The sequence below is a fragment of the Pelmatolapia mariae genome, linkage group LG20 (assembly GCF_036321145.2).
Source record: "Pelmatolapia mariae isolate MD_Pm_ZW linkage group LG20, Pm_UMD_F_2, whole genome shotgun sequence".
NCBI lineage: Eukaryota > Metazoa > Chordata > Actinopteri > Cichliformes > Cichlidae > Pelmatolapia > Pelmatolapia mariae.
The window spans coordinates 13898163-13919598 of NC_086244.1; the positions used below are offsets into that span (position 1 = coordinate 13898163).

At 39.7% G+C, this 21436-nt stretch overlaps 1 protein-coding gene across 9 annotated transcripts in view; it reads right to left on the reverse strand.

Moving 5' to 3' along the window:
* Nucleotides 1–777: 777 nt before the first annotated feature.
* LOC134618721 (transcription factor 4-like) overlaps nucleotides 778–21436 on the reverse strand; it is a 235360-nt gene continuing 214701 nt past the window's right edge. For 4 of the 9 annotated variants that reach the window (XM_063464252.1, XM_063464251.1, XM_063464248.1 and 1 more), the window contains 5 exons: nucleotides 13656–13794; nucleotides 9249–9414; nucleotides 6171–6400; nucleotides 5140–5287; nucleotides 778–2185 (listed from right to left, as the gene is read on the reverse strand). In XM_063464252.1, the coding sequence (XP_063320322.1) occupies nucleotides 2137–2185; nucleotides 5140–5287; nucleotides 6171–6400; nucleotides 9249–9414; nucleotides 13656–13794 (732 nt within the window). In that variant the 3' untranslated portion in view covers nucleotides 778–2136. Of the gene's footprint in view, nucleotides 2186–5105; nucleotides 5288–6170; nucleotides 6401–9248; nucleotides 9415–13655; nucleotides 13795–21436 lie in introns of all 9 variants that reach the window. The other 5 variants (XM_063464254.1, XM_063464249.1, XM_063464257.1 and 2 more) reach the window with 3 other exon arrangements.

Here is a 21436-nt window from a genome sequence, read left to right on the forward strand (position 1 = left end):
ACCCCATACACACTGTTTAAAAGATTGCATCCACAACTGAAGCACTGTCAAGTGCATGCCAAACCAACAGGCTACCCCTAAACGCCAATTGGAAGCACTAACGTCACAAGCCACAAAACCTCTGCTTTCCCTATCCGCCACATCAGCACTGCAAATAGTTTCTTAACGTCTTTATCCTTATAGGAAAAGGTAAGTTGTGAAAACTACTTTTGCCTATGGACGAAAGGCCAAAATGCACACAAGGCCACAGAGTTGTTCCCAGCCAGCAAGTGTCAATTGGAAAGTCTCCCCTACCCAAGCTCTCTGAACTTGGAGGCTGGGTTAGATATTTAGGGCTAAGATCAATCAGGAAATGAGGGAATCAAATGACTCAAACACAGGAATGGTTTCACAACTGCTGCTTGCACCATTGAAAAGAATTATACACCCCTTGCCCTGATGACTGTTCCCTTACTTCCCCTGCAGCGTCATTAGTCATTGAAACCAGTGGATTCTCTGCTTTTCCTTTTCTCTCCCTCTAGCTTTTAATCCCCTTCATACCAACTCTCAGAGTTCAGGCCTTCAGGGAATGTGCTAATCATGGAATAGAATTCACTCCAGTGATCAGGCCAGCTCTAAACCACTTCGTCAATTGAAAAATCTTTCCTGTCATCTGTCCGTCCCCTCAACCATCTGTTCAGCAATCCTTCGATTTCAGTAACAGTCTGGATACCACTCTCAAACTTTGTCATTGGATAGCTGACAAAAGACTGATTCAGAATGTTTGCTCTACAGCTCTTTCTGTAATTTGAACCCACAACAACAATCTAATACGAGGATGCCATGAAAGCCTTTCCTTCCTGCCACATTTAACAGTACAGTTTTCCTATTTCTGCATCATTTTTCTTTTCTGTCTATCCATTGTAATTCGTCAATATTCCCCAGTCCCTCTGGAGTCACTCGCTGATTGACTGATTCAGTGATTGATTCCCTTAAGAACTCTCTTCCTCCCAGTAGATACACACGGGTCATTTGGGTACAAATATCCTGGCTTTTGGATTTGTGTTCACACAATAACTTTACACAAGTTTGCAGTCTCCACAAACTCAATGTGTGCACCAGCAAGGAGCACTAATGTTCAGGTTCTTTTACACTGACAATGCAAATGTTTGCACTTTTTAAGGGAATGCATTAGAAAGGGAAGAAGTCGTAACGTCTTGTTGGCCCTGCTTCTTTCTAGATGCCTCTGATAGTCAAGCATTGGCAAAAGTTTTCATTCAAATCAGTCAGCAATTCAAGCACCTCTGAAAAGCTGCATGATTGCAACACATTTGGTGTCCTAATGTTTTCTTCATTTTGATTTATAGTTGGAAATTTGCTTACTGTTTGTGTCTGAGTATGCAGCCTGTGCTCATTTCTTAGTTTTGTTTCCTTTGTTTCTCCGTGTGTATCTATCTGACTGGTTTGCATCCAAGAGGAGATCAGGCACAGCTTCATCCACAGTGTGGCGTTAGACTGCCATTCAGTCAGAGATGCGCTGGAGCTGCATTCAACAACAGCTGCGCAATGTTGCTTTTGTTACAAAAAATCTCTTTAAACACTTTGTGATATGTTTTGTGTCATTCTGAACATCCCTCCCCAACCCCTTCCCTCCTCACTGCCCGCGTGCAGTATAAATTTTTTATTATTTTTTCCTTTTCTCATATATATATATATATAATTATATATATATACTATATATATTTATATAGAACCCTTTTGTTCTTTAAAACTGGGAATGCTGATAAAACATGTAGCACAAGAAGAAGTTTCTTCGATGGTGTGATTCCAAAGACTTGTCCATTGCTGTCACTTTGTGTCAAAAGCTGCCGCTTCATAGCAGCCATGTCACAGCGGCCATTTTTTTAGGTCTCCGCAAAGAAGCATCCAGTTCACTTCAGCTGGAGATGCAAAGTGACGAAAGCAACTAACGTGACTCTGCAGTTTGTGTTCTTGATAGAAGAAGGAGACGATGACAAAGAGGAGGGTCAGAGACGACAGACGAGTGGAGAGAAAAAGGCTGATCTGATTGGTCAGGTTGGGGTTCCAGAGAAACTGATTGGTCAGGCTGAAGCAACAACAGTTTTGATCGATTGCCAGGTTGTCATGGAAATGCCTTCAGAGGAAGTGGTCACTCATCATCTTGATGAACTCTGGCACCTTGGACCTGGAGACACAATGAAGGAAAAAAACAGACAAATAAGCCAATACTGATATCAGAGGAAAGACCAGAGAATACTACTTTTAGTAAAAGTACATATTTTGATGATTATGACTAATATGATTCATTCTGGACCACCCAGAAATTTTTATTCCCAGGATGTCAAATACTGCAGTTTTGTCAAAGCTGCTGCAACCTTAAAGCTATGCATCAGGTGCAGGTACCGTGATTCAACAAACTGATGGCACTAGTGAGACTGGGATGACTCCCAACACATACTGTGTATTATTAAATGGTAAATGGCCTGTATTTGTATAGCGCTTTACTTAGTCCCTAAGGACCCCAAAGCACTTTACACTACATTCAGTCATCCACCCATTCACACACACTGGCGATGCCAAGCTACATTGTAGCCACAGCTGCCCTGGGGCGCTTCTGACAGAGGCGAGGCTGCCGGACACTGGCGCCACCGGGCCCTCTGACCACCACCAGTAGGCAACGTGTGAAGTGTCTTGCCCAAGGACACAACGACCGAGACTGTCCGAGCCAGGGCTCGAACCGCAACCTTCTGATTAAAAGACGAACTGCCAACTCTTGAGCCACGATAGCCACGTGGCATTAAGCCCAATGCCAAAGCGCAGTCTTTCAGTGCGAAGGGTTAATGCTCTCAAAGTTGAATTTTTATTAACCTAACCAGGTAATTTTGGTGTCTACTAAGCAGTAAGCGAAAGTAAAAAGCAGTTCAAACGGAAATGAATGTGCATAAAATGTGAACTTTATCCTCCTGACTGAGAAATTTATCCACCTCCTCTCAAACCTCCTACTGCAGACCTCTCAGATCACTCTTTTAAAGGCAACTGTTGTGGTGCAATGTTGCTGCCGCTTCAAGGCACAGGTGCTAATGGAAACAATGTGCATAATCTTGCAGTGGTAGCAATATTGGAGAGAACAGCAGTATTTGATTCTGTGGGAAAAGCTTTTTGCCAGATAGCTTTTGTGCATTTTTCCCTGAGCCTATCTGAATCTGAATGACAATAGCAAGTCCAATGTCCAAGGCTCTTAGTTATTGCCGAGCAGCAACAAATGTTTGAAAACTTACAGATGTCACTCAAAGAGGGGAGTTTTTATAGAATTCATACACTGACTTCTGGATGTCAGAGTTTAATTAATAGAAACAAGTTTCCAGTTCATAAATACGTTATTATACATTTTCTTTACATAATTTTTTGGAAAGTTTACTGGGAATAAACAGAGGCCAAAGGAGCTCAACTCATAGTTAATGATCAGAAATGTAAAACAAGGAGGAAGTCAGAGTTTAATATATTCATGCAAGTATTCTTAGCCTACTATATTCAACGATAGATACTATACACTGACAATAATACACATAAATGTTTTGGTGCATCTGGTTCATCCCACTTAAAGTTACCAGAGTCATGATTGTGCTAAGAAGGTGAAGTGTATAAATAATTCAGTGAAGGTGTTATTTTATTTCCTTCACTGCACATTCTTTGCAGAGAAACTGTGGTTTTGTCTTAGGTGACGCCTCCTCCTCATCAAACACCTTTACTACTTCAAGGCTACAGAACATCAGTAAAGAAGCTCACTTACACATTAAAACATGCAAACACAAAAGCAATGCGACTGTACGACACAGGTCCAATTCAAAAACAGTGACAAACACACAATCACACATTAAAAATCGCACTTACTGCCAATCTGTTGTTAATGTGTACCCAGACCAGACAGAAACTCTCTCATGTGCTTGGCTTCTGTTTTTAGTCAGCCTAAATATGCTCTGTTCTTCAAATTCAGTCAAATAATGGGAGATTTGATTCACATGCTGTCTGTGTAAGTTGTAACCTTTTAAACAACAATTCTGCTTTTTGCCATCTGAAAATTAATAATATAAAAACCAAAATATAAAAAATATGTGAGTGCAGTTCAGGAACCAATTTATTTCAATCTCAGCCTGATTATTTTGTTTTTAAATTAAAGCTCATAAAATCGAGTAATCACACTCAGCCACATTCCTAGCAGCCCACATAAGCTCATACCCTTCAAACATGCCCAATTAGCAAATATCATAAAGGTTATTCTATTTACGCTGTGTTAGCCTGCCCACACAGATAATGCAGATCTACAAGCCACTTTGCAACCCAGCTCCTCTTTTCCTGCTGCATCTGACTAAATTATTGTGCTGTGATCTGCTTTTCCTACCTCCAGGTTTGCACACATAAGGGTGGCGTAGTCCCAGAGCACAGTCATGCCATCAAACTAAATGACTGGAGATGGAACATCTATAGTGGTCCTGACTCAGCTCTATTCTATTCTGCACACGCAGAATAAACTTACTGTTTGGGTGTAGTCTTTAAAAATAAATTCCCAAAAACAGCAGAATTTCAACCAATAAAGAGATCTGCTAATAATCCAGTATAAGTAATGATTCAGTGTGGACATATTAGATTTTACAGCTTTTATTCTGGGAAACCAGCAGATCTTAAACGGTGATCTTATTGTTGACCAGTTCACTGTATCGATCCCATTAAAACTAATGTTATATTTCTAATGTGGTGTGAGGACAAAGAGATTTCTCATGTTGTATTGTAATGTTTGAAATAGTTAAAAAGTACACAGACAGCACATGAAGTAATGGCAGGCATGTGATGAACAAATTATAACTTGCCATGCGTGGAGACAGCCCTAAAAACAGAAACTTCCAATTTATTAACTAAAAGCCAAAACACAAAAATTGACTTCACACTACTGAGCTTAAATTATCGTCACTGCATGCATGTTTTTTCTGCTTGTGATTTGTGATGAGATTCTTTCAATTATATTTTTGCACTGTTTTTTTGAATGACTGATTCTCTGGTTTGAGTTAAAGGTACAACAGCAGATTAGTTTATAAGTGAAATCTTCTGACCATTCAGGGGGGAGGAGATGTTGCTGCGTTTTACATTTGTCCCATGGGGTTCGGCCCATCACCCATGGTGGCGGCGGAGTGGTGCGCTGCGGCCAGTGAGAGGGGAGTCCCGTCTGATGTCACGGTGACCTTCTCCTCCTCGCGGCGCTTCAGACAGGCCGCCTTTGGGTTCAGGTTTCGCTCTGGACAGAAGGAGACAGAGAATGGTTTTCAGGTGTTTTCTCTTATGTCCATTACTCAGTGAGGTTTCTCCTTCAGCTGGATTCATCGATCCCCACAGACTGATGGCAAGAACCCAAAACTACGGTCTAGAAGAACACATTCAACAGGTGCTACTACTGCCCTCTCCTGGAGACCCTGGGACACTACATGTATATGTGTTATCACCTAAACCTGCAGGTTTAAAGTCAGAATCAAATCGTGCTTTTATCTGACGGAAACATCTGGATATCTCAGGGAACATTTTAGACAGAAAACCTCAAAATTGACTTTTTTTTAGAAACCTTATATTTGTAACTGGGATATGGTTGAAGCCTAATTCAATCATGGTAAACTGCTTAAAACATATTTCTTTTGCCTTTTTTTTAAACCAAGAAGTAACACAGTTCTCTCAGACAGCCATTTTCAAGCATGTTTTCAGTTCTGTTTCTTTCCAAAAAGGCCTCTAGTTAGTTAGTAGTTTTTCATGCTATTTGTTGTGAATAAGACATATATATGAAAGCAGTTATATCTTTTAAGAAGAGGGTTTAAGGTCACTGACAGTTTTATTTGTTTATTTTCAGGTTGTTTGACGGGAATAAATGAAAACTTCTTATCTGCTTTATACAAATTAAATTACAGTCAATGGGACCATAAACTCATCAGGAAAGTCATTAATGAGATCACAGAGCAAGCGAGCTGAAGGCAGGTTTTCTAATACACTTTAACACAGGTTTAAATGACTTCCTCATTGGCTTCACTTTTCAGATCTGGAAGTTATGTCCATATTTTATTACCACTCTATTTCCTAAAATACATACAAGGCAATTGTACGTGCTGTAATGCAGTGCTTCACTTGAAACCAACCTCGGACTTGTTGTTCCAGACTGAGGATGACAGCCACGGCCTGGTGCAGGATCAGCAACTTTGTCTGAGGTTTGTCGCTTTTCAGGTGCAGCTGGACCATCCTGCCGAGCTCCTTGAATGCTTCGTTGATGTCGCGGACGCGAAGACGCTCCCGTGCGTTGTTGGCCATCCTTCGCTCCCTCTCTCTCTCCATCTTCTGCTCTGGAGTCAGGTCCTCATCGTCATTGTTGCTACAGAGACCAACGATGAAGACAAGGACGAGAAATGGAAGAGGAAGCAGGGGATGAAGGTGGGAGAACAGGAGAGCGAGGGGGAGGATTTGAAGATGAAGGTGGTGTTTGCATACCTGTCTCGTTTTAATACAAACCTACAGTGCTGCAGGTTTGCAAAAGCAAGGTTACAACAACAGCAGGGTTTGGGAACAGACACCATGCTGGGCTGCATTCTGGCAGTTTCAAGGGCTACTCTGTTTTTTATTTACTTTGTCACATATTCTCTACTTGATGTGGGGTCACATCAAGCAGCAGTTTGAAGATAATTCTTGAAATAAAGAAGACTTACATGGAAAAAACAGAAATAAATTGCTGATATGGAACTCTGTTTACTTTGCTTGCCCTCTTAAATCCACTAGGTAAAAACATAAAAAAGCTAATAATAGTGGCTCACTTGCATCACAGTAATAATAGAAATCAATCTGACGCAGTGCTGGTGGGAGAGACTTTCTTCAGCAGCATGCACACAGACTGCTGTTTGCACAGCAGCACTAACTAGATTAACTCTCCCACTCAGCACTGGGATCAGCTGATCATGCTACTTCCATATCACTTTTGGTAACTCATCAGAAGGTATTTGTGTTTTACAGCACACACTGTATACTACAGTATTGTAACACTGTTTGTTCAAAGTTGAAATATACAGCATCTCTTCAACAGAGTGACAGTGAAGGCTCTTTTAGTCTTCAAGATGTTTTATGTATCTAGAATCAATCCATAATAACTAGATACATAACATACAATGTATATAATATCAAAGCCTGGAATATTCCAGGCCTGGATATTTTCTAACTAGCTGTCACTAGCTAAGCTAGTTTATTTGGTGGTTAACAGCAAAACAAAAATGCCTTATTCCACTTGATCTCTGCAGTGGTTATGAGACTGACAAGTCTCTTAGCGTCCTCGTGATTGTTTAAGCATTTTTACCTTTGAAAAATATCTATAACTCAGGTTTGTTAGGCTAGAAACAACTCACATCTTAAATACAAACTGAATAAAGTTTGAGTTTCCCTTCAGGGACTGAAAAAGCAGGCAACACTGTACATGGGGAGTGACTCTGATGTGTCACAGCACAACAACAGGTAGACATGGGAAAATCTGTGGCTTAAACAGACTGTCAAATTTGGAGAGCGTGTTTTGGTATATAATGAAAACATCCACAAGGTGCTAGTCTCAATGAGCTGAGGAGCCAGACACAGAGGTGTGGTTAGTAGGGGGTGTCTGATAATCTTCTGGGGTGCAATAACAGTCAAAATAATAACAACTTTTACCACAGATTTTTTTTAACTCTTGTGATCACGTGATTAGTTGTGCATATGGTTGCCTGGATACAAAGCTGGTCACTTCAACTTAGGGCTAAAGGGCGTTTTCACAAATCTCTGCCTTCTGCTTTCTGTCACTTTGAACCCTTTCAGGACACTGGGTCACTCACTGCTGTTAATCATGTGCCATGCTGCATTCTGCTGACAACATGAGAGTGAGCGAGTTTATAAGAAGATAATAAGAAAGAGTGCTTAGTTTATGACAAGAAAGACAATCAGATATATATATAGTTTTTTTAAGTAGGCAATCCGTGCAATTCCTCTGCAAAGATGCACCGAATAATCAGACTGCACAACCCTGCTGGTAGAAATTCTACTTTTATGGTAGCTTGAGTTAAGAAGTTATACAAATGTGTGCCTTCCTGCTGGATCACATGACAATATGTTCCCAAACCCTGTAAAAAAGCATCAGTTAAAAAAAAAACAAGTATTATGTTCCTCATCTTCATCTTCAAAAACCTTCAGTATCATCAACCTCATAATTATCAACATGACCGCCACCATCATGTACAAATTTCTGGGTTTAGGATCCAAATGTTTCCAATTGAGTCGTCCTCCAGGTGAAAAGAAACCACAATAAACAGCTTGTTTATCTTTGGAGGGCTGAAGGCTGCTCCACTGTATCCAGGACGGGAAAAAAAACCAAACACTTTCTATCACTTCATATTTTGCTTGCTTAAGTGTTTACATTCATAATGAGTAGGTTTCACACCTTTAAAACATTAAGCTTTCTCGCCAACAGCAAGAATATCCATAAGTGTTTTCATTGCAGTTGATTTCCCGACCCTGACACAGCGAGACAACACTTCTTTGAGAATATTGACTGCGGGCTCTACTCTGGTGTGTGAGAAACAGTTAAAACCAGGCTCAAGACCATGGAGAGACTGACGGGATCAAACAGGAGCTGCATGTCCACCAGGAACCTCTGTTCCTCCCTCAACAGCGCCGTAACTTGACCAGCAGCTCAGTTAAAAAGGGAGATGCCAGGTGAACACGGACTCTGTACACAAAGTCTCGTTGTTTACTGAAATATTTAGCTGCTTCTCAACACACTTGGTCACTTCATCAAAGTCCAGAGGCTGGTTCCCAAAACACTCAAAGCTTTAAGTCCTTCTCTGTGGTCCTTTTCCAAAAAGTGAGAAAAATACTTTAAATTAAGTAAATATTTAGGGGAAGTCAATTATTTAAGGTAAAAAGATATAATAAAACACAAATAAGAATTCTTCACATTGATTTTTCATGTATCTAGCTAGTTTTTTCCCCCTTGAAATCTGCTATTTGAGCATTTTATTACTTCTGCTTTATCCCATATTGGTCACATCGTGGTTTATAATTTCAGCATGCTCTATTTTTGCCTTGCTCTTTATCAATGACACAAGGAACCAGAGAGGTCTCCGAGCGCTGAGGTGTTTTGGGAAAACGCGTGTCCCAGCCCAGCTGAGGGTTTTGATGGAAGCGAACGCCTAAGAGGTTGGCGGGGTTACCTAGATCTTGACCTCTCAATAGATTTGAGCTCCTTGCTGTCGGGGTCCTCTTTCTTGGTGTCCAGGGGCTTCGAGTCCTGCAGGAGGTTCTCGTCTCCTTCGTCCTCAGACTTGATCTCCGAGCTTACGGAGGAGGTGCTCTGGCCCTGAAGGCCTCCGGACAGAGCTGCAGGAGAAGAAATGAGAAGATGGGAGGGGTTAAAAGGTGCAAACAGGTAAACGCATATGAGCCCGGTACACAGGTATACAGCTGGCAGAATAAATAAATGATTGGTTGCCAGAAAGAGCCAGAATGTGCCAGTTTGTGAAGGGAATAGTGAACTTTGTTATATGAAATCATAATTTTAGGGGTAATCTCTTGCATGGAATAGCATTTCTTTGCTTGACAAGATTTTATTCATTTATTTATTTACAGCTCATTTTAGGATAATAATCTAAACCCACAGACGTTGATTCTTCCACCTTTTTTAAGTGTAAGTAAGTGTAAGGCTTGTTTTAATAACCAGCCATCCTCTTAACATGCTTAACTTTAACATAAACACAAGGTGCCACCGCAGCACGGGACTAATATTTGCTGAAAACGAGCTGTTTCTATTACAAGCAAGAAAACACAGGGACCCATGAAATGAAATGTACTTACAGTCCTGTTTAAAGTCAATACTTTTACCAGATTTTGACATTCATGGTTTGTTCTCAGTTTTAAAAAGTATTGACATTCATGTGGAGATTAAAACTATCACGTTAAACGTGTGTAAAAAGTAAAAAACTGTTCCGATATCTGCTGCTTTTGTGATAAAATGTTTAATTTTAAATAGAAGCATCTGCTATAAATTTGAAGTGTAATGGTTACATGCCGTGTAACCATTATGCAGCATTTACATGATATTTTACAGAGCACTGTAACAAGAGCTGGATGGGTATTATAGTAGAGGTGGAGATATGAGAAAGTGTACTCTATATGTAACAGTTTGATGAACCTGATATAATGTCTGATATGTTGATTAAAAAAACCGAAACTGACACTTTGTATCTATATTTGGTTTCACTTGTTGGGTTAAAAACAGCTCATTTAGGTTAGCATTTCAGATGGTGTTCCTCGTCTTCACAGGCTTCCAACATGAATGCAGCATCAGTCCTGGTTGAACCCTATTAATTCTCTAGTCAACCTCCAAGATGGCGCCACTGGAGAGTCGTGGTGCAGTCGTACAGCCTCTCTACCCTCTGACTGTGTCTCTCCTCAGCTGAACAGTGCAGTCTTTATTTGACGTCTGTATGGATCCGTCACTGGGACGCTGCCAGCATCTCAGTCAACACAAAACACTCGAGCACTGTGTTCCCCTCACCCCGTACACACACACACACACTAACACACAAACACACACACACGCCAGCCAACTGTCGGCCATTTTGAATCCCCGTCTGCCTGACTGGAGGCATTTTGTGAGCAGCTTTGAGTGACGGCCCGTGTTTGGTTGGTGTGTTTGTGTGTGTGTGTCTCTTTACATACAATCGACTGTGTGTTTGTGCATAAATAGCTGCAGCGAAATAGACGTTAAACTGTGAAAAGTGACTTTGTGCTTCTGAATGGCTGATTGATAACACGCAGTCACAAAGTGACGCCGCCGGAGACAAACGCGAAATTTGAGGACGCACCTCCATGTTAATTAAGGCTTCTTCTCAGGGCTGTTTCTTTTGTCTTACTCACGTCCTTCCCTCGTGTTCTAGCTTCCTTTACCGCTTGGCGTTCTCAAAAGCTGTGAGCAGAGGTTAAGTCTGAAGTGTGTTAACACTGGAAAGCTGTGTGGTGTTAACAAAGTGCTACAGCACAATGCACCGCACAAATGAAATCTGAAACTGACTAAAGGTCCTCAAAGTGTCCTTTGTCCAGCAGGCTCTTATTCTGAACAATGTGCTGCTACATGAACAGAGTTTTTTTTTTTTTTTTGCCAAAGTTGTTATATATTTACAGCTATTTCCTAGTATTTAGTAGCAAACCCCAGTATATACTTCTTTTGTGTTCTCCTACTATTATCTATTTTAATTATTGCAGTTATTATTTCTGATACTGTGGTTTTTTTAAGTACTTATCAACAAATCTAGCAATGTTTTGGACAAATCAAAGCTACTTTCTATAGAACACAGTTGCCAGCCCTGCACCATAAGCTCTCAATAAGGTGCCGCTCTCCACTTCTACTCCAATTCATATCACTGTTTTTGAAACATTAGTTATTATTTATTCTTCATTTATTACATTCTTTGGTCTTTGTTTTTATAAAATCCAGCTAGAAAACTGTTCTAGTTTAGAATATTCTCTGGAAAAAGGGAAGATATAATAGTCTAAGGCTTCACTCTACACCTTTTTGGTCATGAATTTGTGGTTTTCCTGTTTAATTCAATTCTATGTTGTCAAAAATTATTTCTGTTGTTACTTGTTGTTATACATTTTTGAAAAAAAATGAAATGAAATTACTATCATTATCAGTTAGATAGCAACAGAGAGGACCATTATCGGTGCGTTCTGGTGATCTTAGGGCAGCTGACATAGACATAAATGATTGTGTGAGAGGAAACAAACATTCGGTCACTTCCAACATTCTTTCTAATTGGTAATTTCACATAAATATATATATATACTGCAGTACAGCATTTGTACGTAACTTATGCTTGTGCTGTTTTTTTGCTAGACAAAACTGCCTAATTTAATCAGGATTTTAGAAATGCAGAGCAGCAGCTCATGTTTGAAGTTTCTCTGCACTTAAGTTGTAACTGTTAATATGTAGTTTGTATGGGCTGCGCTTTAGTGAATGTTTCATACTCGTCTTTATTGACAACAGAAACTGTATTTGGCTGTAAAACTATATAGCAAAAGTGAATATGAAACATTATGAACACAGGCTGTTGCATGTAAGCTTCAGAGAACCAGGCTACACTCTTCTGTTGGCATTTTGCAGGCCTATATGTGCAACCTCATGGCTTAAATAAATAATGGCTGAAATGAATCTGTGATGCGTGACATGTTTAAAACTCTGAATCACAACTGCAAAGACTGACATAAGTCCTTATTTTCCAAATCTGTCCTTTTGTCCAAATGGATTGTGTTTGTTTGAAAGCCGTGTTTAATTTGGGAGAACTGACTATTAAAATTATATTAATAATATAGAAATCCACGTATCAGCACATGTTATACACTGAAATAACATTACCCAGTTTGTTGAGCTAATACCATAAATATTGCATAAGTATGTGCGCAATATACCATCAATATTGTATATAACATAACTATTAAAGTTAATAATTGTTTTGAAGTTGAGAAGAAGACAGAGGAGGAAGCCACAGGTCTGCCACTATAATTGTGCGCTTGCTGCCAAATCCATTTTAATAGCCTTTATTTACAGCCTCCACACACCCTCAGCCCTGTGTGTGTGTATGAGTTATGAACGGATGCAGAAGTAAGGAGTAATAGCTTCTTCTTCTTCTGCCAGAGTGTGTGTATGTGTGTTTTCTCCCTCTCACCTCATTACACACTTGGCTGTGGTCGGCGCTGGCTGAACTTTGCTGCCAGCAGAGTCATTTTCAGCCTTTAAAATTGAGCACAGGGCTAATTTGCTACACAGCGCACTCATATACACATTTCCCTCCTGCATATTCATATCACACGTACGGTGTATTTGTTTAGCCTGCTCGGGCGATGAAATTCTTCGCAGCATTCTGAACCTGACCCAGGTAAAGTTTTCCCAGTTTTCTCTTCCTCAATTTTATCTCCAGTTTCTTTTTCTTCTTCTGTAAGTTTTCTGGTTGCACTTTTTTGGTTGTCCTGTGTTGGGATTAACTTCCAGACCTCCTATTTTCTCTCTTCTGTTTGTTTACTTCTTCTTCTTTCTTTTTTTAGATTACTTGATTAATTGGACAATTTCTTCTCCTCCTTCTTCCTACTAATTATCATCTACTTGAGAGATGCTGCCTTTACTCTTTCTTGGATCGTTGTATTGTTTTAAATCATGTTTGTCCATTGTCTTTGCTTACTTTTTTATTATCATCATACAGGCCCAGAAACACTCCTTTCTTGTGCTTGCACATGAACAAACCCTTGATGTGAGATTCCTCTGCCTACACGAAGCAGTGGCAGATGTTGGTACTGTTTGTCCATCACTGCATCTTTGTTTCTTTATCTGGACATTGTTCTTATTTATGAAATGAAACATCTGGTAAAAAGAAAGACACAGTCGAGAATACCAGTACTTTCTTTCTTTCTTCTGCGTACGTTTGAATCGAAGCGATTTTTTTCCATATAAACACTTGATGTTGAGAAACAGGTTTATGCTTCAGTGTGAGCCAGGGAACATTCATCTGGGGACACTGGCAGATGCAGCGTTTTTGTAATTTATCTTTGAGTGTGTAGGGTCTCACCACGGTACGGGTCAGGCTGGCTGAGGTCCGGCGAGGTGGCTGACTGAACCGGCAGCTGAGGAACCGGCACCTGACCCCCCATCGAATGTCCTCCACGCAAACCACCCACGCTGCCGCCGTCTTCTCTGTGAGAGCCCACCTGGAGAACAGAGAGGAAAGGCGTGAGGGAGAGTTTCATGCCAACGAACAGCTGCTCTGATTCTGTCTACAGTCAGGACTGCAAAACAAAGCATCTTCCAGTTCTAAATCCAGATGTAATCTGAGCATTGGCCTACTCTGATGTTCTCCAGGTTCTTTTGTAGAATGTCTTAACTTTTGTCATTTCTGTGGAGGTTTTCTTTACCAGTAGGGTTTTGATCTCATGAGCCTTCTGAATTTAAAGGAGTTTGACCTTGATTAAAAACAACGATATATATGTCTGTCACTTTAATTAATTAAATTTAAGTTATACACTGCCACTTTAAAAAACACTTGCCTTCAGCCACTTCACATTGAAAGGCAACGACTATAATATTAAAGAGAGACAGTCTTTCCTATGAGCAAGCACTTGGCAACAGTGGAAAGTAAGAAGTCTTTTAACATGATGAGACCTCCTACTGAACCAGGATCAGCCATCTACCTCAACCAGTTGAGGGGTGAGGAGACAGAGAAAGGAGAAAAGAGCCCCACGGACAACAAAAAAACACTCTGTAGTTTTTAAACAGGTAAATCATACAAGGTTACTGGGGACTACTTCTAAAGGCGGATTAGCACACCCTGTTGAATTTGGCAGCAGGATGGCTTATGTTGAGTCCGTGTGTGTGTTCATTATAATAAGGAACATGTCACCAAGTGCAACATCTGCAACACTGATGTGTTTTCAACAGTTTTTGGACAACAATGGATTTCTGTGGCTTTGTTACACAGGCAATATCCTTTTAATCAGATCAGTTCACTGATGGCTTTGGTTATTTTGCATGACTTTCTGACCATAAGAAAAATACTAAACATTACTACATGTCACTTGAAAGTCAGTAAGCACTAGTCCACACACTAATTTCTTTATTTTAAGCTGAGTTTTTATCAGTTTCTAACAAGAGTTTTAAAAATCCTTTAGTATGGATATTTATATGAAGCAAATGTATGAATTTCATTTACCCTCTTAAAATCCCCCAGGTCATGGACAACCCACCGAGGTAATGGGATAAGATTTGGGAAAAGACTTTTATTACTTTAATTTATTACTAATTAGAGTACTTATTTCATTTCTATTGTCTGTTTATATTAGGAATTTTTATGGTATCATTTCACTTTTCATGAAACAAACACTGTAATCGTAATGAACTCTTCCTTCCATTCTTTCCTGAGATGTTGTAGTTCTGTCTTTGGCCTGTTGAGGGCATCCTCACCCTTTCTAATACACTGAAGATCCCCATCGCTCCTATCTCTCCAATCTCACATGCATCATTCCCATCAGTGCTTTTCTTTTTATTATTAATTTTCCATTTTTCCAATTTTCCAGACTCCCTGTTTTCACCAGTGTGTGTGTTCGTGTGTGATTGTGTGTTTCAGTACAGGTTCATATCTGCATGTCTGACATGTATATTTACAGTTTCTTTTTTTGGCTCCAAATTGTGTCTCCTTGTTTTTCATGTGGGTTTCAGGGAAATACTGTATGGGTGCATGTGTGTGTGTGTGTGTGTGTGTCTGTGTGTTCTTTGCTGAATCCTATCCATCTGTCTACCACACACACACATGTACATGCACACACACATGACAGCACAACAACTGACAATTATCTTAATGCCCATATGTTTAATTGTGGGATTTCTAATTCCCAGAGCACCAAGTAGCTTCCAGCAGGGACTCACTGTTTTGGCACGAGATGGTTTTTTTTTTAAAGTGTGTGTGTGTGTGTGTGTGTGTGCGGGCGTGTTTGTGTGTGATGCCAGCTTTCTCGTGGCATCCTGTGGTTCTGGTCTCTTTCTCACCCTCCCTTCCCTGAGCTTTGTTTTACTTTGAACATTTCAGCGGGGCAGTTGATAAATATGAATTATGATGATGGGTATGCTGTAAAACAGTCCGATGTGAATGTCGGGTACAGACCTTACACACCAATCAAAGCTGAATGGCAGCTCAAACTTTGCATAGACACACTGTTATAATGAGCCTATTCCGCGCTGCTATTTTATTCGTTCCCCCAGCCTGACAAAGTGTTCGTGCATGGTGTTTTGGGAGTGGATATGTTACCCTGACCAATCAGCAACCAGTGACGTCTCCATTTGGCTGTCGTCATCTGCAGTCTAGATGTATGTATTAGTGGTTCAGGGCCACCTTCTTATGTAGTGGTTTATAAATTTAATATTGACTTGGCCTGATTCCATAATGAGGGGTTTAAATGAAGCAACCATTCTCACCTGGCTTGTTCTCATCCTTCATCCATTTTATTCGTATACTTTCGTTGCAGTTTAATAGTTTTAATGTTTCCCTAAATGCATGTGTTTTAATAGTCCTCTGTGCACAGGGCACCCATGCAAAGGTGGTAAACTTGATATCACTGGGCCATACTACATATATAAAGGTTGAATGAATTATATAAGAGTTTTTCTGGGGTGTTGCTAGTAGCAGCTAATGAAGCGTTGATTCGCTGGTCTCACGCTGAGATGAAGAGCAGGCTGCAGAAGTCTGGTGAGCAAATTTCTTTCTCAAACTTTTCCAAAGACACCGACTCAAAGTAAAGTCACTTTAGGCGATTTATCATGCCGCTTGCTCTGGGATTTACACATTTTTTCACATATGCATTCCTCGCTAAGACCAGGAAATGGACTTTGATGTGTAAAATCCCCCCATACAAAATTCTGAGCTGCTGATAAGCTCAGCATCAGCTGGCCCCAGCAGGTTCCTTCTTGTGTCACTAAACTGCAGGTTATGTGATTCTTCAACTTCTGTAAGAACATATATGCACCGTGAAATTGGCGCTCCTAAAAGTCTTTATGATCAGTTGCTGCACCGTGTGCCTCAGTTGGTATTAGTGTAAAAAACACATGACACTCAAAATAAAAGCAGGACCAGGATTCCAACTTGGAAAGTAGAAAGCACATCCAGCTAGGAAATCCCGGATGCTGCATTGGTAAATAGACATCATGTTATGTGTTGCTTTTCTAGTCATCCATTCACATATACATGCATACAGAGCTTTAGAAATCACTCAAACACTGGCGGATGCATCGGTGCAATCTGGAGTTTATTGCCCTATGAAATTTGGACATGCATGCTATTGCAAACATTTACTTAAGTCCAACAGAAGCTGTTTTCACAAATTAACTCTGTGACAATTTGAGGACAAGTCAGGACATTTTCCACATGCAGCACATGGCAGGGACTAGTCTGCTTTAAACGGCATTGCACTCCTGGACGTGCTCCATGTGGTTTAGGTGAGGGAGGTGCCTGAGGTGCAGGAAGAAGGACATATGATCCCCACTCGCTAGAGAAAAATTTACCAGACAATTAACTTTGATTTTCGCGTATCAGCACAATCTGACATCACATAGGCTTCTTACTGGGGAAAGACCAGTTAATATCTGCTGGGGAATATCTAGAAAAAATCTTTATTTTAGTGCATGTTTGAAGGCTACAGTTGGGGAAACAGTGTATATGGATTGTGCAGATGAAAGTACAACACAAATGTATGTTTATTGGTTTTCCCTTTTAAATAAGTACCCAATGACATCACACTTTTTCCTTCAGCTTCTAATACTTTTAAAGACAATGAGGTCTAGAGGTGGTGTTACACATTGGTGTTAGTTTCAGAAAATCAGCTTTTAACTAGATCAAATCTTAACGGTGAAGTTATGTTTTGACATATATTTTAAATGTCTTATATGCTGTGCTTCACTAGTTCAGTTTTTATGTATCCTAGGATAACCATAGTGTAAATAAGGTTGTTTTGAAAACCAAATCCCTCTGTCTGCCTGTTAATCCAGCTGGCTGACAGCAAGGTCTTGCCCACCACATGCCAAACTCCCCTCTCGCTCCGTGCAAATATCACAAAATGTCGACAGGCTTGTCAGCATGGGTGTGTGTTTCTGTGCGCGCATGTGTGTGTGTGTTTCAAACTGAGCGCCCTCCACCTATCCGTCCATACGTCTGCTTGCTCCCTTATTTATTGTTTGCCTCTCGTCTTTCTTTCTGTCTTTTCTTTTCCGTTCTCTGCCTTTCATCACCGCCTGGATTCCCAAATGTAAAATGGCAGCAGAGAGAGAGAGACGGAGAGGGTTTCGTACATTTTTAATGGAGGGCTTTTATATTTCAACAAGCCTTCCCTGTCTCTTCCTTAATTTAGTTCAACGAGGAGAGAAGATGAGGAGACAGATGGAGGAGAAAAATATAAATAAATTACACATAAACTGATCTGCTGCTGGTGTAAACCCGATAGATACCACAAGGTGCAGCCACACCCACTTAGGCACCATTCTTCAGGTTTAAATATAATATCAGCTTTTCAACAAACGGAGATGTCAGAATGTCCCTGAATGCAGCAGGGAGACTTTTAAAAACAGTCACGAATTCATTAACATGTCACAACAACTTCGTAACAGACAAAATAAATTTTACAGTTTTCACATGATAATGCAACTTTGATTAAACATAAAAATAAAAAAATATACCTCTGTAGGTTTAATTCTGATGGACTATAACTAATAAAGAATGGCTGCCCTGAAGAAGAGAAGTCATTATAAATGTAATGAATATGATTTAAATAACCAACTTCCCCTCAGGGCCCAGTGACACAGGCCTAGAGACTGGTCGGCAACATTCTGGCAACCACACGTCACTAGGGAAAAATGTGGTCCTTAACCAGCTGGCAAACAGTTGTTGGTAGCAGCCAGATAAAATTAATCAAAAAGAGGTTTACAGTGCTGCAGCTACACTGAAAAACCTCCAAATGTCTGCAGACAACTACAGGTGACTGTGGCAATGTGTTAGCAACCAAAGCAATCACAAAAAAGTTTCTGGTGGATCTCACTCTTTGAAGCAGATTTTTCCCAGCAACAGCAGGAACCATTCGGTAACCAACTGGGGAATACACATTTTTCCCTAGTGACCAGAGGGCACAAGTGGATCAACGGCCAGTTTCTCATCCTTTATCCCAGTGATTCCCAAACTTTTATATGAACTAAAAAAGAGCAAACAGTGCCTCCATAAGTCTCTGCTTCTCTTGCTGTGTACAAGCTAAGCAACCACTGCAGCTGCTAAAGCCACAAAGTTTGTGCAGGAGGAGGCCGGGGTGGATAGATCAGTCAACATCCTGTTTCATATATTTTAACAGAAACCCAGACTCCCGAATACCTACCTAAGAGCTTTTGGTAGATACTAAGGAACTACTGCTGGTTTACACTGCGTGAGGCTTTGTGGTTAGGCATTCAGATGGTACTGCTGAAGGAAATACAGTAGCAGACTTTGTCATACCCAGGCTGGTGGATGTTAAGAGGTTCAAGTTTAAAAAGTTGCCAGATTTATTAAAATTATTTTTTTTTAAAAATCAAACAATAAGCTGATGGATAATGTCTCAGTCTGACAGGCATGTGTACGTTTGTTTTCGTTTAACTATTTGACAATCATTGATATGCAACACATTTCCATCACACCTAATAAGGGCTAAAAGGGTTTGTTCGGCAAACCTTTAGGCAAAAAATTACAGTGTAAAAATTCTACATTAGTAACAATATAAGGATAATGGAAAAATTTGTTTTAATGTCATCCTAAAATAATCTTATCAGATTTTATCACTGTTCCAACAACATTAATTCCATTATTTTATGTACTGTATAAATGTTCTTGTAATGAACCAAGCAAACTGAGAGTCAGAGACAAACATAAAGGCAAAGGTGCTGAGTACCTGTCATCTGCAATGCTGCTGATCAGTGGGATCAGTGCACTCTTTTAAAACGAGTGTGCAAATCCAATGATTGCCCAGGAAGATGAAGGAGAAGAGAAAGAAGAGAATTTCTGGGTCACGAGATGACACACATTTCTCATGCAGTCGTAAACAGGAGGGAGAAGCCTGCCCCTGCTGCTGCGGTCACAAATCCGAGAGAAGGAAAATAAACTTTGCATCTCTGTAAATTGTAATATTTCACCCTGCATTAGTTGGATTCCTGCAATTTCCATTTGTCGTTTTCAATTATTGTTGGAAAGCAAAAAGAAAACCAACTCTGCAGGATAAAATTCAGAGCACGGAGCAGGAGAGGAGATAACATAAAGCAGGGTGTCCAGTGTGGTGTCCCAACCTTAGTATGTTGGTAACTGCGTCCTCTTATCTTATTTTTGTTACAGTCGTGTTTTGTTAGATTTTAGTGACTGAACTACTTGGTTAACCTAAAGTTAAAAAACATTAAAAGGAAATCTCTTCATTTGTTGCTTCTTTATGATAAAAGTGGAAAAAAACAAAAAACAAGGAAACATCTTCCAGTAAATATAAGAAAAAAGAAAAACCCTCACACCTCTGTGACGTGTTTTTAAAGACATGCTAAATCACTGTGAGACCCAAAAGCAAACCACTCAGTTACAATGCAACACTTTTCTGTAGCTGTGATACACATTTGCTAATGAAACTGTAAATAAACTTGAACAAGCGCACACACTGCTACACATACTGGAACATTGAACACAGCCTTTCCTCTGTGCACACTGAACGTTTGACAGAAAGCACCTGCAACATCAACACACACACACACACACACACACACACACACACACACACACACACACACACACACACACACACACACACACACACACACACACGACTGCTATTGACATTGGACTTCCACAAGGGAAACTACAGTGACATTTTCCAGTGGTGTGACATGTATGCATTTTTTCCCCAATTTCCATTTAATTAATGGAGTGAAGGACGACAGACTCGTTGTCACTTAAAATGCCGTTTAAATATAAGACATGAAACAGAGGAAAATAGGTGGACAGAAATGGAATTATGTCATGTGGAAAAATGTTGTTCTTGTTATTTTTTCCTCTTTTGGAGCAAATTCCATCAGGATGATCTGTTATTTCTGTTTAAAAAATAACCCAACTTTTTACTTGTAGTCTTAAGTACTTTACCTTTAAGATACCAACAGATAAATTACAAAGAAAAATTTGTGTAAACATTTAACAGTTACTGTGTTTAAATCTAAAAGTGCAGCTTCGCAGCTTTCACCCTTTAACTTTTTAAATGTAACTTTCTTTATGTTACATGCACTCTTGATATGTACTGATTCTTTAATAGATTCAGTGTATTTATCTACATGTATGTAAGATTTTCAGATCTGAATCTATGACAGCAGCTACTTTTTGCAAAGATGTCCATACTGTTTAAAATATCTTTTTTTAAACATTTTTTTCCTTTTTCCTTAATTTATGTATATAAATACAGATTTGAATATAAAAGCTGATGAGGTTCATTTATGTTATACATGTACTATTTTTCAATATTAAGCATACTTGCTATGTTCCTATTACTTATTTGTAATATGAGTATTTATTAAACAATAAAAAATGAAATTGTTGTCCCATTTGGATTTTCATATAAACATGGATGAGATTTATGCATGTTCTGTATCAAGTAATTATCCGGGTTGTTACAGTTTATTTATCTAATTATCTTCATGAACAAGAGGCTGAACACAAATACCCAATGATCATAACCTCATTCTCTCATAAATATTCATAATACACTGCAGAGCTTTTGAACAGAGCGCAAAGGCAAAGTGTTTTAACCCAACTTTACGACCATATAAGCA